This window comes from Typopeltis vanoorti, chromosome 16, assembly GCF_054136105.1.
Source record: "Typopeltis vanoorti isolate ZY-2024b chromosome 16, IOZ_Tvanoo_1.0, whole genome shotgun sequence".
In the NCBI taxonomy this organism is placed as follows: domain Eukaryota; kingdom Metazoa; phylum Arthropoda; class Arachnida; order Uropygi; family Thelyphonidae; genus Typopeltis; species Typopeltis vanoorti.
Window position 1 is genome coordinate 79517218 of NC_143564.1, and position 18680 is coordinate 79535897.

The following is an 18680-nucleotide window of genomic DNA, read 5'->3' on the forward strand; positions in this document are numbered from 1 at the left end:
TTGAATAATAAACTTTATCTTCAGGAATTTTTCGAATTTCTATAAAAAGTTAGGAACAGATTTTTAAAAGTACATACTTTCAGAAAATAATATTAAAAAATCGATTTTTTTGATCCTCTAAATAGTACTGCCTCCTTAAAACTATCAAAAACTTACAAATTAGCAAAAAGAAAATGCCATAGAGGAAAAACCTGACGTGATAGAGAAAAATGGGTTTGATATTTGAAATCTGCGCACCCAAATTAGTAAAAAACAAGTCTCATATAAAAGTCAGCAAAAATTGTGTTGTACTGTGTAATTCATTTACATTTTTTTATCCTTTTTTTTAGCATTGGTTAGATCCAACTCGATCTATTTTAAAACAAGTAAAAGGTAGGAATTTTTGTAATTAAAAAAAGGAAAAAAAAACTTGCATTCAAATCTGGTTATGCATTACATAGAGTCAAGAGTTCTTTTTTTGCTGTTGACTCTTTGTTCAGAAAGTGTTATTTTTCCCATCTCCAGCTCATTAGTTATTTGAATTAATAATTATATCAGTTTTTATTTATTAGAACCACTTATTTTCTTTTCTTTTACATAAAAATATTTGATGTTAATTTACTCAGCTGCAATAATAATAAATAAATATTCTCAATTAATCTGAAATTTTTCCTTATATATATATATATATATATATATATATATATATATATATATATATACATACAGGGTGTTCGGGATAAATTTGACAGTTTCGTAAGGAAAAAGAAAATCTTCTTTGTATCTATTAAATTTAATGAATTGACAAAAAAACATTACAGGCAGAGTTAATTACAATACTATCAACAAGATTTACTCAAAATAACCACCATTAGCATCGATCACAGCTTCAATTCTGCTTCGGAACCTCGAACAAGCTGATGCTACAGTCTCCCTGGGAAGGGCCGCAAAAACTGTTTTAATTTTATCCATTAACTGGGCTTTTGTATTACTGGAAGTGCGATTGGTGTCTTTTTCAACTGCGCCCCATACAAAATAATCCATGGGGTTAAGGTCTGGGGAGTTTGGAGGCCAAACATTTGGACTGGTGAAGTCGTAGAAATTTTCAGACAACCATTTTTGACTTTTCCCAGAGGTGTGGCAAGGGGCCGAATCCTGCTGCCATACATACGGCCTACCATTGGCTACCCTTGTTATCCAGGGCTTGACTACAGTTAGCAACTCCACGAACAAAGCCCGAATTCCAATGCCAGGGTTCTTCAACACCTGTTCCTGCAGATTTGCGAGGAATTCTGCTGTACGAACGCAATCAGATCGTCTGCTAGGGATCTTTCTTCTTGCTACATCCTCGTAGTCACCATTGCAAGTCTCTAGTTCATGCCTGATTGTTTTTACTGTATTCAGGGAGCATTGGGCAGCAGTCGTAATATCCTTATTTTGATGGCGGGCACGAATCATCATGATACAAGTTATTCTCTTCCATGATTCAGGTGGGTTCCAGCTATCCATCCTTTCTGACATCTTGTATATGAATGAAGAAGGGTCCAAACTTTTAAATGAAGAGAAGTGTGTGTTAATACATGTAACTTACGGAAAAATATAATTAATTATAAATATGTCAAATTTATCCCGAACACCCTGTATATATATATCTGTGCGTGCGTGCTCACGTGTGTGTGTGGGGTGGACAGGATATGATATTACAACATGAAAAACTGATATCATTACTAGCTTCCTATCTATATTCCTCCAAATTGATCTGTTACCTGTCAAGACTCCAACATTATCAGATCTTATACTTCTATCTTCTAAGGCACTTTTTACTGTATCAATCCACCTATATCTTGGTCTTCCTATGGGACTTTTTCCTGCCAACCTGGCAGAGAACACTCATTTCGCTAATCTTTCAATTCCCATTCTATGTAAGTGACCATACCACCTGAGATTAGCTCTTCCAACACATTCCTGGATGCTAACAGTGTTGAGTTTTTTCCTAACATCCTCATTTTTAATATGATATTGCAATCTGTTCATGCCTCTAATCTTCTCAGGACACTGATATCTGTGGTCTCTAGTCTTTGGTCAAGTGTTTTATTTCTAACCCATCTCTCAGATCCATAAATTAAAATTGGTTTGAACAATGCCTTGTATACAGCTAATTTAATGTTTTGACTAATTTCTCTCTTAGCAAAATAATATTTGGTTTACCGATCAAGTATTGATAAAATTTATTAACTCTACCAACTAGTTTCGCTACACTTTAACTGTTGCCATCTTCAGGGCACTGACATATAGGCTTAAAACAATCTCACAATTATGAGTAACTGTAAAACTGACAATAATTACAAATAAAATAGCATCGAAAGTGAGTGAAACACATATCGCATGTACAGGGTTAGCTAGCTGTTGCTAAGGGACTTCTTGTAGCTTGTGTTGAAGTTCATTTCTTGTATTTTTAGAGATCTGATTAGGGTTTTCCATATCTCTGGGAGTATAAAACCTTGATTTTATTTAGTTGCTTGAGTGACTTGCCGACTCGCTATTATCGCACTGTGATTGCTGAATGCCCGATTCCAACCTAATACCAATCTCTCTCTCTCTAATAAATCTCTAATGCTCCAATCTCCTAATTAATTCATAATTCCAGCGTTCGTCGCTTATATATCTGTTTTTCCTGCCTCAATTGTTCTCGTGATCTAAAACTCTTTTCAATAACTCTTCTCCTCACGTTGTGTTCCAATTCTCGCGCTCGCTTACTTACATACGTTTCCATGACAACAAAACAAAATATAATAAAATTGATCTATTGCATAATGTTAAACTTTACAAACAGGAATAAATAGACAATATTTACATTTCAATAAATGCGCAGTTAAAATATTGAATATAAATTCTTATAATATTAACATAGTAATAATTAAAATAGCTTAATAATATTTAATACAGTCTTATCACTATTAATACATATATCTTTGATTAAATAATTGGATATTAGACAAAATGAAAGTAGTTATATGAATATTAAATTTTAAAATAAGTTGTTTACATTAAATAATATTTACAAGTCTAGCCTTTGTGATGGAAGATCATGTTGGATTCTGAAGCAAATAATAATTACTTTAATCTCTACATAATCAGAATCCAACACTAGTCAATAAAATCCTTTACTCTGAACCACCACAAAGAGAACAAGAAGATATTCAAATATATAAAAACTATTGCAATTCTGTATATAAGTGGCATCTCCAACAAACTCGCCAGCCTCCTCAAACCACACAAAATAAGAGTAACATTCCAACCATTAGAAACTATTCATAAACTACTAAGATCTCCAAAAGATAGCCATCCTTTCTATAAATATGCTGGTGTTTATAATATTCCATGCTCATGTGGCTCAAGTTACATCGGACAGACTTCAAGAAGCCTCGAAATCAGGCAAAAGGAGCACATTGGCTATGTAAAAAACGACAGGACATTTCTGGCCTATCATCTCATTTCTCTACAACTAACTATGTCATCGAGTGGAACAAAAGCTGTTCCCCCTACATAGAGGAAAACTACCATTTAAGAATTTTACCATTCAAAACTACCATTCAAAGAAGCAGCCACAGTCGTTCGTTCCACTGTTAACCTTAACAGAAATCAAGGTTTTATACTCCCAGTGATATGGAAAACCCTAATCAGATCTCTAAAAATACAAGAAATGAACTTCAACACAAACTACAGGAAGTTCCTTAGCAAAAGCTAGCTAACATTGTACGTGCGATACGTGTTTTATTCACGTTCGATGCTATTTTATTTGTAATTATTCTTGTCAGTTTTACAGTTACTCATAATTGTGAGATTGTTTTAAGCCTATATGTCAATGCCCTGAAGATGCCAACAGTTAAAGTGTGGCGAAACTAGTTGGTCGAATTAATAAATTTTATCAATACTTGATCTGTAAACCAAATATTATTTTACTAATTCATATGATCAAGAAAATAAACCTTCATTATAATTTCTCTCTTATTCAATATACATTTATTCAGTTGACTTCCTACTTTATTTATTCTATTGAATATTTCCATATTTAATTTACCATTTTCATTAAAAATCATGCTGAAGTTACTGAAATGTTTAACTTGTTCTATAGGTTCTGCATTCACAATGCAGTTGATATTTTCAATGTTTCTGCCTATTTTCATTGTCTTTGTCTTGTTATTGCTGACCTTCATACCAAATCTATTGCAACAGTTATTCAATTTAGACTGGGTATCTTGCATACTTGTACTGGATTTATTTAGAAGTATAACATCATTCACATAAAGAGCTGAGATTAACATCTCCAATTATGATATCAGGTTTAATACAGCTTTCCTTCATAATCTGATGGACATAAATAATGAATAACAGAGTGGATAATTTACATCATTGTCTGACACCAGGTTTAACATCAAATCAACCTCCTGTACTTCCTTCAATTCTGACTGCTGATTTACAACTCAAATAAAGACTACATATTGTTTCATATAATGCCCCATTGACACCATATAACTGTAGCATTTTGAATAGCTTTTCTCTTGGCACCTTGTCATGTGCTTTTCCAGATCTACAAAACTTAAATACAGATCTTTGTTATATTCCCACAATTTCTAAACTCTTTGTCGTAAAGTGAAAATCTGATTCTGATGGCCTCTATTTTCCTTGAATCCACCTTGTTCTTCACCAAGCTTCTCTTCCGCAATTCTTCTCAACCGTTTCTGAAGTATACTGTTATATATCTATCCAGGAACAAACACTCAATAGAGAAATACCTCTGTAATTGTCAGATTCAGTTTTATTTGGTTACTATGGTTCTAAAAGTCTTATAGTGTGGCCACTGTAAGACTTTTAGACCTCTATACTTGTATTTCTGGTCGAATACCATCTACTCCTGTAGCATTTCCATATTTCAGGATTTTGATACCTTTTTCTACTTCAAGTATGGATATGTATTCCTGATTGCATGCCTGTTGAGTGTTTTTTACTAGTATGCTGTTACTAGTAAAAAAATTTCCATACATCAAGGAAATCTTTTCGATACATCAAGGAAATCTTTTTCACCACTTTTCATGTCACCTTTATCATTTTTAATTCCTTTTACAGCACTCTTTCCTCCATTCTTCAGCTTTTTCAATAGCTTCCAGATTATTTTGGCACCACCTTGATATTTATTTTCTATGTTCTTACCAAAGTCTTCTGATGATTTTTGTTTATCTAGTTTTACACAGTGTTTAGCTTTCTTACATTTGTCTCTGTATTCTCTAAGAGCACAAGCTGACTTATTTCCGAGGAAATTTTGATATGCTTTCTTCTTTTCCTTCACCGCCTCGAGTTCTGATTTTTCTATCCTTGCAGACAGCCTCACCACATGCCTCTCTGGCTTAATCAATCAGTGTTTTCTTCAGGGCTTGCCACTGAATCTCCAAAGTTTCGTTCCTACTGTCAGACTCTGCTTTTTTCTTGAATAATATTTGTGTATTTCAGTCTACAGTTCACATCTTAGAGCTGCTCAACTTTTATTCACTTTAAAACTTTCTTACATGTTCTACTTTTCAGTATGAAATTCAATTTTATCCTGCTCAACACTAAATGGTGACCACTTCCAATTTCAAATCCTCTGTACACTCTAGTGTCCTGCACCAGTGAGGAAACATCACTATCAATCATAACATACTATGTTGAAAGTTTATTTTTCACTTGGTTAGACTATAATAAATTTAGTTTAATCAAGTGACCTTTATTGGTGTCTCTTCAGTGGGAGCCAGGCCCAAGTGGAGATAACAGGCAGAAGCATTAGCAAGGTCATCTCTACCTAGATGTGTTTTGCATTATGGGAGATACTGAGATAGGAGTGTTGGTAGCTTGCTCCACCTTTGCAAGGAGTGGCCTGGTGTTGTACCACCTTACCCCAGTCCTGAAGATACTTTCAGGTGCAGACTTTGTTTGCTCACACTTGGATAAAGGATTAAACTAAATTTATTATAGTCTAACCAAGTGAAAAATAAACTTTCAACATCTTTCTCTAAATCCAGATTAATTTAATAAAAAGGTTGCACACCGTTTGGCAACTCCTATAGGTAAAGATGACCTTGCTAATGCTTCTGCGTGGTATCTCCATTTGGGCCTGGCTCCCACTGAAGAGACCTCAATAAAGGTTGAAACTAGTCTGGGTAGTGGCCCTTCCCTTAATGCATGACATTATATATACATATCCACAAGCAGATGTGTTTTGCATTATGGTAGATACTGAGATAGGAGTGATGTTAGCTTGCTCCACCTTTGCAACGAGTTGCCTAGGGTTGTACTACCTTACCCCAGTCCTGAAGATACTTTCAGGTGCAAACTTTGTTTGCTCACACTTGGATAAAGGAATTAAACTAAATTTATTATAACATAGTATGATTTTTCTTATTCCTTGCCTCTTCTGTCCATGTGAATTTTTGCACATTTTTATGTTGCAACATTGTGGTAGTAATAACCAGTCCATGTTCTGATTAGAAATCCAGCAGATATTTGCATTATTATTTGCTTTGCTCTTTTCTCCAAAGTTCCCATAAATACTTTTATATGTCTGACAATTAATTCCTACACTGCTATTTAGATCTCCAACAAGCACCAACTTTTCCTTTTTCATTGTGTCAGTTGCTTTCTCTAAAGCCTAAAAAATTCCACAACTTCTTCGTTAATAGAACCTTCTGTGGGACCATAGGTGCAAATAAGTCTCATTGTCCATTTCCCCATTTGGATGTTAGCCTATATCACTAGAGTTGAGACTGCTTGTATTTTGTGTTCATTACTATAGTGACAGCTTCTTTTCCCTTATTGTCATCGCCTGAATATAACATTTTGTATTTGTTGCTCAGAAAAATCTTGCCAGTTTTTGTCTTTTTTTTTTTGTTTCAGTCACCCCTATTATGTCGATCTGGTACTTATCAGTTCCTCAGCTAGCTCCATTACTTTGCTATTCAGACTTCTTATGTTGATAGTACTGATCTTGAACTCTGGTGATGTTGAGTTGGGGTGTGTTTTAGGATTTATTCCAGTAGATTTATTCCTGACTGTTCACCCTGGTTCCCTGGTGAAAACAGTGGAGGGCCTTGTTTGGCCTGGCAACTCCCCAGTCAGCATGAAATTCTGTCTTGTTGTACCATCATTTTATATTGTTGTTTAAGCATATAAGAAGACAATTTGGTCGGCTAAATCCAATTGGCAACCCATTCTCGTCTGTTCAGTATCCAGGTAGATACCTAACAGGGTGCACCCCGAGAAGGTGAGGATTGGACAACAGGTCAGAAGCCCTGGTGAATTCTCAGCATTCCTTTAAAGGCTATGTGAAGGTCTCCTCTCAGTTATACAGCTTTGATGTTTATTCACCCCACTAAGGATTATTTATTTATTTATTTTTTATCAGATTTATATATGTTTTGTATTTTTTAAAATTTGCTTTTTATGTACCCTGACTTTTTTTCTCAAGCTACTTCAGGCCTCCAGTAAACAGAGTGGTGGTAGTCTCACGCTGGGCAATGAAATTCATCTCCCATCTAAAGAAAACTACAAACTCTATATCCACAGTGGGATTTGAACCCACAGCCAGATGGTTGGAGAGCGAATACACTAACCATCAGCCAACATGCTAAGACTGCAATGTTATCAGATCTTATACTTTGGTCTTGTAAGGCACTTCTGACTGTGTTAAATCGCAGAGATCTGATTCTTCCTTTGGATCTTTTCCTGGCAGAAAACTTATTTTGCTAGCCTTTCCTATTGCATTCTGTTTAAGTTACCATCTTCGATTAATTCTTCTGTCACATTGCTGAATGCTAATAATGTCAAGATCTTTTCTAATTTCTTTCTCATTCTTAATGTGATACTGCCAATGATGCCATCTGTTAACTTCACTAATGTTTCTTAAAACTGATATCTTTGGTCTATACTACTGTTTGATCTACCATTTAATTTCTAACCCAACTTTCAGATAAAGATGTTAAAATTGGTTTGAACGCTGTCTTGAATATAGCAAATTTAGTGTTTTAACCAATTTTTCTCTTATTCCATATAGATTTATTCAGTTGTCTATTTCCATATTTAATTTCCTTTTTTACTAAAAATAGTGACTAAATAGCTGAAATGTTTAACCTGTTCTATAGGTTTTCCATTCAGGATGCAATTGATATTTTCATTGTTTCTCCCTATTTTCATTGTCTTTGTCTTGTTATTGCTGACCTTCGTACCAGTTATTCAGCAAAAACAGTAATCCAATGCTTACTGTTATTATTGGCTTTGCTCTTTTCTCTGCATTTTCCCTAAAAATTTCTATTCGATTGGTATTCATTTTCTTTTCTGCCGTTAAGTCTACAGAAGATCTAACTTTTTATATATCTCATTTGTCTTTTCTAATTCAGAAAAGGCAAATATTATATATAAAAAGTTTATGCCATTGGGAGCCAATGGCACAAATAAGTTTCATTATTCAGTTACCATTTTAATGTCATTAGTGTTGAACACTATCACTATACCTTCTTTTACCTGATCATTATTGCATGAGTATAGTATTTTGTATTTAAAAGAATCTCACATGTTATTGTTTTTCTTCTTTGGTAGCACCAATTATGTCAATGTGGGACTTCATCATCATCATGCATATCAAGGATTTAGGCCCTTGCATGGACTGTTCCGGCCTTAGAAGTCATCGTTTAAGAGGACATCCTAGTTTTCGTTTTCCTAATGGCTTGTACTTTAAGTAATCGTTCGGTTTTCATTCTTTGAACGTGTTCCATCCATTTATGTTTATATTTTTTCTATTACTTGTTCTTGGTTTAATTCTTTCATAATTTCTTCATGTCTTTTGTGATCAAATAGGGTATACTTTGCAGTTTTTCTCATCAACTTCATTTCTGCTGTTATTAATCTTTGTTTGTCTTTTTGTTTTATTGTCCAGATTTTGCTTCCATACATTAAGACTGGTAGGGCTAATGTATTGTATAGTTTTAGTCTGGTTTGTTTTTGAACTAGGTTTGGTTTAAATATAGAGTTAATTTTATTTTTAAATATTTTGCAATTTTTACGTTTTTTTCTTTTTCATTTTCATATGTGATCATACATCCTAGGTAGTTAAATGAATTCACCTGTTCTAAGATCTTGTTACCTATTACTATTTTAGTTCTTGCTGGACCTTGTCCTTTAAAGGCCATAGATTTTGATTTTTCTGTTGATATTATCATACCATAATCTTTGGCTATCTCATTTAGATCTAAAATAACTTTCTGTAAGTTATCTTCAGAATTTGTAATTATTATTTGGTCATCGACAAAAAGGAGAGTGCTTAAGTTCACTGTAGGAGAAAGTTTAATTCCTTGATGTAAATTTTTATTCCATTTTATTACTATTTCATTTAAGTAGATATTAAAAAGAGTCGCTGAGAGGGGACATTCCTGTCGGACCCCTTGGTTTTTCTCTCTCTCTTATATGATAGCATGCAATTTAATCTTATTTGTATTTGATTATTTTCATATATACTTGAGAGAGGACACCCCTTGGTTTATCTCTCTCATATATGATAGCTCGTGATTTAATCTTATTTGTATTTACTTATTTTCATATATACTTGTGATAGGGGTGCTTAAGGGTCAAAGCTGTATAACTGAGAGGAGACCTCCACATAGCCTTTAAAGGAATGCAGAGAACCGACAAGGACTTCTGACCCTAATGTCCAATCCTCACTTTCTCGTGGTGCACCTTGTTGGGTATCTACCTGGATACTCAACGAACAAGGATGATTGGCAATTTGGGATGTAGCTGAACAAATTGTATTCTTATTGGCTTAAACCAAAATACAAAATGATGGCACAACATGACAAAATTTCATGCTGGCTGGGGCGTCACCCGGTTAAACAAGGCCCCTGTTGTTTTCGCCAGGGAACCAGGGCAAACAGCGAAAAGTCAGTTTATTGGAACAAATCTTAAAACTTACCCCAACTCAACATCACCAGAGTTCAAGATCGGTACTATCAACATAAGACGCCTGAATTGCAAAGAAACGGAGCTAGCTGAGGAATGGATAAGTACCATATCGACATAATAGGGGTGACTGAAACAAAGAAAGAAAAAAACTGGTGAGATCTTTTTGAGCAATAAATACAAAATGTTATATTCAGACAATGACAATCAAGGAAAAGAAATAGAAGCAATAGTATTCAACACTAAATACGAGCCTAATCTTCTCGAATGGCGGGCAGTCTAAAGTACAGTGATGTGGCCAAATATGAGAATGGGGAACTGGACAATGAGACATATTTGTGCCTATGGTCCCACAGAAGGGTCCACTAAGGTAGAAGTGGAGGAATTTTTTGTCTTTAGAGAAAGCAACTGACACAATGAAAAATGAAAAGTTGGTCCTTGTTGGGGATCTAAATAGCAGAGTAGGAAATGATTGTCAGACATACAAAAATGTTTTGGGAAAATTTGGAGAAAAGAGCAAAGCTAATAATAATGGCAAATACCTGTTGGATTTCTGCTCAGGACATGGACTGGTTATTACTAACACCATGTTCCAACATAAAAATGTGCACAAATTCACATTGAGAGAAGAGGCAAGGAATAAGAAAAGTCTCATTGATTATGTTATTGTTGATAGTGATGTTTTCTCCCTGGTGCAGGACACCAGAGTGTACAGAGGATTTGAAATTGGAAGTGATCACTATTTAGTCTTGAGTAGGATAAAATTGAATTTCATATTGAAAAGAATAACATGTGAGAAAGTTTTAAAGCTAATAAAAGTTGAGCAGCTCTCAGATGTGAACTGTAGACTAAAATACACAGCAATTATTGAAGGAAAAATGAAAGAGTTTGAGAACAGGAACCAAACCTTGGAGATTCAATGGCAAGCCTTGAAGAAAACCCTGATTGATTCAGCTAGAGAGGCATGTGGTGAAGTTATCTGCAAGGATAGAAAAATTAGAACTCCATGGTGGACACAGGAAGTTAAAGAGGCAGTGAAAGAAAAGAAGAAAGCATATCAAAAGTTCCTGGCAAATAAGTTGGCTTGTGTTCTTAGAGAATACAGAAACAAATGTAAGAAAGCTAAACAGCGTGTAAAACTAGCTAAACAAAAGTCATGGGAGGACTTTGGCAAGAACATAGAAAATGAATATCAAGAAGGTGGCAAAATATTTTGGAGGTTGTTGAAGAAGCTTAGGAATGGAGGCAAGAGTGCTGTAAAAGGAGTTAGAGATGATAAAGGTGACATGAAAACAGGAGAAAAAGATATCCTTGAAGTATGGAGTAATTACTTTGAAAATTTGCTAAATGAAACAAGCAGTGATGACAGCACAGTGATAAAAAAAACACTGACCAGGCATGCAGTCAGGAAACCATATCCATACTTGAAGTAGAAAAAGCCATCAAAGGCTTGAAATGTGGAAAGGCAGCAGGAGTAGATAATATATTCAGCCAGAAATGCTGACGTATGGTGATATAAAAGTCTTACAGTGGCTGCACTGCATAGTTCAGAAAGCCTGGACAGAGGGACGAATTCCCAATCATTGGAATAGAGCTCTCATAGTACCCATATATAAAAAGGGAAATAAAACTGAATGTGAGAATTACAGAGATATATCCCTACTGAGTGTTCCTGGCAAGATCTATGCAAGTATACTTGAGAAATGGCTGAGAAGAATTGTGGAAGAAAAGCTTGGTGAAGAACAATCTGGATTCAGGTCAAATAGAGGCTGTCAGGATCAGATCTTCACTTTACGACAAATAGTGGAGAAATCATGGGAATATAACAAAGATCTGCATTTAAGTTTTGTCGATTTGGAAAAGGCATATGACAAGGTGCCAAGAGAGAAGCTATTCAATACGCTACAGTTATATGGTGTCAATGGAGCATTATATCAAGCAATACCTAGTCTTTATTTGAGTTGTAAGTCAGCAGTTAGAATTGAAGGAAGTGCAGGAAGATGGTTTAATGTTAAATCTGGTGTGAGACAAGGATGTACATTATCCCCTCTGTTATTCATTATCTATATGGATCACATTATGAAGGAAAGCTGTATTAAACATGATATCAGAATTGGAGATGTTAATGCTAGCTCTTTGCTTTATGCAGACTATGTTATACTTCTAAATAAATCCGCTAGAAGTCTGCAAGATTCTGTGACTAAATTGAATAACTGTTGTAATAGATATGGTATGAACTTCAGCAATGAAAATAGGCAGAATCATTGAAAATGTCCCGTTTTCATGTCACTTGTGTTGTGAATGGAGAACCTGTGGAACAAATAAAACATTTCAGCTACTTAGGCACGATTTTTAGTGAAGATGGTAAATTAAATATGGATATAGACAACAGAATCAACAGAGCTGGTATGGTAGGAAGTCAATTGAATAAATTCATATGGAATAAGAGAGAAATTAGTCGGAACACTAAATTAGCTGTATACAAGACTAGTTCAAACCAGTTTTAACTATGGATCTGAGAGCTGAGTCAGAAGTAAAACACTTGACCAAAGACTAGAGACCGCAGATATGAGAGTCCTGAGAAAGATTAGAGGTGTGAACAGATGGCATCAATGGCAGTATCTTATTAATAATGAGTATATTAGGAAAGAACTTGACATTGTCGGCATCCAGGTATGCATTAGCAGATCTAATCTCAGGTGGTATGGTCACTTATACAGAATGGGCGAAGAAAGATTAGCAAAACAAGTGTTCTCTGCCAGGTTTGCAGCAAAACGACCCAGAGGAAGACCAAGATATTGGTGGACTGATACAGTACAAAGTGCCTTAGACGATAGAAATATAAGATCTGGTAATGTAGGAGGTCTTGACAGGTAACAGACTGATTTGGAGGAAAATTGTAGATAGGAAGTTAGTAATGATGTAAATTTTTCATATAGTACTATCATATCCTGTACACTTCTTGAGGGTACATGGCAGGAATTTGATGATGATGGTCCTAAAACAGACACTTGGGACAAGTTACTGGTGACTTTCTTCTTCTGGGATATCACTCCCCCATACACAACCTGTTGATACCTGTCAGACAGCCAACATCCAATCCAACATACTAATGGCCTTGTTGTCATCACGTTTACTCAATTCCTCACATACCTCCTTACTCAATTCCTCACTCACCATCAGTGTTTCCTCCTCCATTCTTACTGCTCTTAAGTTCTGCATTATGTAACAAGGATGGAATGCGTGAATCAAATTATCATTTAATACATCTACTATATCCTTCTCAGTATTTATCGTTCTCCCATTATCACCGACCAACATCATCCTCCTATAATCATTCTTCCTTCTATTGGCCACATATCAAAAAATCTGCCTAGGATTTCTTTTAGCATCATTTGCTAATTGTTGCTGATACGGCACTTTTGCTACCCTACTAAGTGAGTCACCTTCCTTCCTTGCCCTTTGCACTCCTCATTTAACTGTTTATCTCCACTCATCTATTGTCAACATGTCTTCACCAAATTTTTGGTTGCATTTCTTTATGTTGGAGGGCTATTTTTTCAAACCAATCCAAGAATAGGTCAGCTAACATAGGAGAAAGAGCAGAGCCCATTGCTAGTCCTTCTTTCTGTTTAAAAAATCCTCTTCAAATCTGAAGAACTGTTGTTGCAGTGTTTAAAGAAGTCCAGTGTGTCTGGTAGGAAGATATCTTGAAATGATTGTATGGTTTCTATTCTTGGAAAGTTAATAAAAAAAGATTTACTATGTCCAGACTTGCAATTATATCAGTAGAAACCAATGTGATGTCTTTGATATTTTCTGTGAAGTGTATTTTTCCAGTACTTTTTTCAAATTTTATGATATTGTAACATCAAACAACACTAAATTATAAAAGTATGTTTATTAACTGGCTTATATTTTACTGGATTTCAAACCAGCATCCTCAGAGCAAAATACAACATGTTACAGTTTACATGTGACAATGAGTAATTGAAACATTCAAATTATAACTGATAAAAGATCTAAAGTCCTAATTAGATACCCTCTAATATTGTATAAAATAAGTATTACCAGTTGTGTAGGATCATAAAATAACTGCCTCCCAAATTTTTGGCATATTAATGTAGCCATCTCCATCTTTGTGACAGTTAGGAGAATGCTGCTTAGTCATTGCTGACTCTAAATATAGTCTTTCTCACTTTTAATGACTTCTGTATAGCATGTGTTCTTCCATCTGTTCCTCTCTGAAGCATGCTGTCCAAAGTGTTGCCTGCCAGTTCCAACTTGTCATAATAATGGCAGCAAATGTATTTCTTATATTCTCTAAGGTGGATATTAATTGATCTTCCAGTCTGTCCATAATAGGCTAAGTCAGAGGGAACTTCATAAACTTCAGGATGTACTAGAGGATAGAGTTTATCCTTAAGAGAACAGATTAGAGTTGCTAATTTGACATGCAGTTTGAATATAATGTTGAGGTTATATTTGATTAGTACTTTGACTATATTTTCAGATGTACTTTGAATATATGGAATAGGAATAGGTGTTTTGTTCTTGTGTTTGGGATGGAGGAAATAGGGGACTATGTAGTATTTTTTTTTCTATTCTGTGGGAGTTGTAGGCATTGGCCAAGAAAGTATGGTGAAAATAGTTGAGTTCTGTAGAAAGAGCTTCATCATTAGAACAAATGGCCCTGGCTTTGTATGTAGGTGTTTTGAGAATTCTATACTTCTGGGCTGGATGATGATGTGATTTGTTTTGTAGCTATCTTCCAGTGTGTGTTGATTTTCTATAAATTGAAAAGATAGCAAACTAGCAAAAGATGAGTTATTATTGTGCCAAGAAAAGGCAAACAGTTATATGAATCTTTTTATGATGTGAAATGAATTTTAGCGTGTTCATTGTCAAGGTAAGTTACAAAAGAATCCAAAGTGTCTTGCCTATCAGTGGGGAGGATAAATGGCAACACATCATCAACAAACCATAACTACTCTCTTTTCCCGGATAATCCGTCTGGCATTTTTTTGGATGAGACTTGAATGTGTATTGAATTTTCCTAGGACAGGTTGCTAGCCTGTCGCTGGGTAAGTTCAGTGGTAGGGCTGCTACCTAATGCTTCTTGACAGGTAGATCTAACAGCATTTACTCCGTTAGGATGTTAGGGTTATGCTGTTAGATCTGCCTGTCCAGAGGCATTAAGTAGCAGCCCTACCACTGAACTTACCCAGCAACTGGCTAGTAACCTGCCCTGAGGAAATTCGATACACATTCAAGTCTCATCCAAAAAAAGCCAGATCTATTATCTGGGAAAAGACCACAATTCAGGAAAAGGTTAAAAAAATTGGAATAAGGAACACATAATGAAGATTGCAACATGGAATGTGAGAAGCATTGCATACAAAGAAGAGGAACTTGATAAACAACTAAACTAAGCTAACATAAAGATATATATAGTAACAGAAACAAAAAAAAAAAGGTACAAAAGAAATAAACTATATACAGATCTACAGTGGGATAAAAAAAGAAGAAAGAGCAAAAGCATGTATAATGATTATGGGAAATAAATCTCTAAAGAACAATATTGTATATTATAACTATTTGAATGAAAGACTAATAGAAATTAGACTCAAGACAATAAGAGACCACATAACAATAATTGGTGCATATGCACCAGAAGAGAGGAAAAGAAGACAGTGATATATTTTATACAGAATGTTATAGATAAAACAAACAAAACTGACTATTTACTATTAGCAGGAGATTTAAATGCCAGAATAGGAAACAAAAAAATACAAAACAACCATAGGTAAATTTTGCAAAAATTCATGTAATCAAAACGTTCACGGACTTTGAGATCTTGTTGTTTATAATAATATGAGAGTAATGAATTTAGTGTTCAAACACAAGGAAATACATAAATATGCTTGGTCATCCAGATGATACAAATCAGTAATTGACTACATTATCGCAAATTTTAAATTAGTGGAGTTAATTTTAGACGTAAGAGCATATTGAGACTTGAATTGAACACTGATCATTATATGATGTCAGCAAAAATTTGGTTTAAACCAAAGTGGCTAAAAATACATAAAATTGAAAATTCTTATCAACTGAGTTACAAAATTTTATCATTATCGGATCCCCAGGTTAGACAACAATATCAAAAATGCACAAGCTTAAAAACAGAAACCATACATGAATCAAGTGACGTAGATGAGGAATGGGAAAATTTGAAACAAATTCTCACAGAAGCGGCAACAGAATGCTTAGGAATAGAGCGCAAATGGATTCGAAAAAGAGGACTACAAGACTGGAACAAAGAAATAGAAAATATAATAAGAACAAAAAAGGAACAGTTATAGAAATGGCTAAATAACAAAACAGTAGAAGCAGAAATAGAGTATAAAAGAAACAGTGCAATTGCAAAACGAGAAATAAGGAAAAAACAGAGAAAGATGGAACAAAAACAGAACTAGAAAAGAATATATTTAAGCCACAACCCAAAACCTATAAAGTAATAAAATACATGAATAAAGAAATAAAAGAAAAGATAAAAATACAAACAATAGATTTAGAAAAATGGATAAATTTTCAAAATCTCTGGACAGATGAGAACAATTAATTAAAATTTTATAAAACAAAGAATGACCTAACAGAAAATATCTCAATGTTCGAACTGAAAAATATAATAAAGAAGATGAAAAACAGGAAAACACTAGGAGAAGACAATATAAATATGGAACTATACAAAAATGCAGGTGAAAAACTTCTGAAATTTTTATTATTGAGGCCTCCATAGAGTCAAAAGACTCATCATGGGAGATCCTTCCTAAGAAACACAAAGTCTATCATTCCACTTCTTGAACTCATTGACCGTTCTTGCTCTCACCACTATCAGGCAGTGCATTCCACAATTCAACCACCCTCCATGCAAAGAAACTGCTCCTCACCCTCTTGCTCACAGCTCCTTTTGCAACTTCCAGAGATGGCCCCTTGTCATTGCTCCTTCCTGCTGTTCTTTCACCAAGTGAAAGAACTCCCCGGTGTCAACCCTGTAACTACCTCTTAACAGTTAAAAGTCTCAATCATATCACTCTCCTCCTTCTATCTACCAAACTCTGCAGTCCACATTTCCTCAGCTGATCCTCATAACTAACATTGTACAGTCTTGAAGCCATCTTTGTTATTCACCTCTGTATCCTTTACAGTTAATTTATCCCCTTCAAATCCTGGGGACCAAATTTGAGAACAATAGTCCAAGTGTGGTCTGATTAGGGTTGTCATTTACAATGGAACGACAACTCTTTTATCTCTGTAGGTCAGCATCCTTCTCGGTATTGCAGCAATCCTCTGGGTTACCTTCATCACCTTTGCAATATGTTCCCTGAATTTCAATTTTCTATCAGTCATCATCCCCAGATCTCTTGTCTCCCCTACTTCCTCCAGTACAGCTCCTCCCATCGATGTATCCCAAACTTCAAGACTTTACATTTTGCTGCATTAAACCAACACTCCCATTCATTTGCTGATCTGTCTAGTTTATTCAAATCCTCTTGCAGGGCTGCCGCATCTGCACCCAATAACCCTTCCCAGCTTCACATCATCTGCAAACAACTGAATATCTCTTTGCAATCCATTGATATAAAGGTTAAACAATACAGGTCCCAGTACTGAGTCCTGTGGTACCCCACTTGTAACTTTCTGCCTCCTTGATACTGCCCCACCATACAGAACTCTGATACCTATCAGACAGCCAATCCTGAATCCAGTTGACTAACCCGACATCTAAACCCGTACTGCAACTTATATATCACTTTATCATGTGGTACCTTGTCAAATGCCTTTGCAAAATCCAAAAAAATGGCAGTATATGCCTTTCCCTCATCAACTGCTCTTGTCATTTTATTATAACAGGCAATCATATTACTAAAGCAAGAGCATCCCCTTTTTTAGTATGGTTTGGATATTTGGAAAAACTCCTAACTCTTGGAAAAAAGGTTATCCCAATCTATAAAAAGGGAAATAAAAATGATTGCAATAACTATATGGGAATTAGTCTGCTAAATACAGGATATAAAATATATGCAGGAATATTAAAAGAGAAGCTTTTTACTCTAAGATTATTAATAGAAAAGAGAAGAGAATTTCAAAAAGAAACACACATGGCATTTTTATTGATTATGAAAAAGCCTTTGACAAAATTAGTAGACAAAAATTGTTTAAAATATTAACTGATTTAAATATACCAAACCAACTTTTACAATCCATTCAAGAAATATATACAGGAAATAAAGTAGCAGTTAAATTAGAACAAATCTCAGAATGGAAAGATATATCCAGAGGAGTATGACAAGGATGTATTCTCTCACCTCTGCTTTTCAATATATGTATAAATAAAATTATGACAATCTGGAAACAGTATAACCCATTTGGTATACAATTAACCCCACAAATGAAGAATGGATACACTACTATTTGCAGATGATCAAATAGTATTAGCTACATCAGAAGATGATTTACAAAGATCATTAAAATCATTAAATGATATCTCAAAACAATATAATATGACAATATCTAAAGAAAAAACAAAAATAATGGCATTCAAAGGAGAAAACCCAATGAGAAGTAAAATAGTTATAGATAATAAAATATTAGAACAAGTATATACTTTCAAATACTTGATGTGATTTATCATACAAAGAAGGAAATGACATAGACAC

The 18680-nt window shown here is 34.7% G+C and overlaps 1 protein-coding gene across 1 annotated transcript in view; it reads left to right on the top strand.

The window, feature by feature from the left end:
- Frmd5 (FERM domain containing) overlaps nucleotides 1-18680 on the top strand; it is a 501610-nt gene that overhangs the window by 100971 nt on the left and 381959 nt on the right. Inside the window, exon 4 of the mRNA XM_090406270.1 lies at nucleotides 330-372. Coding sequence (XP_090262396.1) covers nucleotides 330-372 — 43 coding nt within the window. The remainder of the gene's footprint in view (nucleotides 1-329; nucleotides 373-18680) is intronic.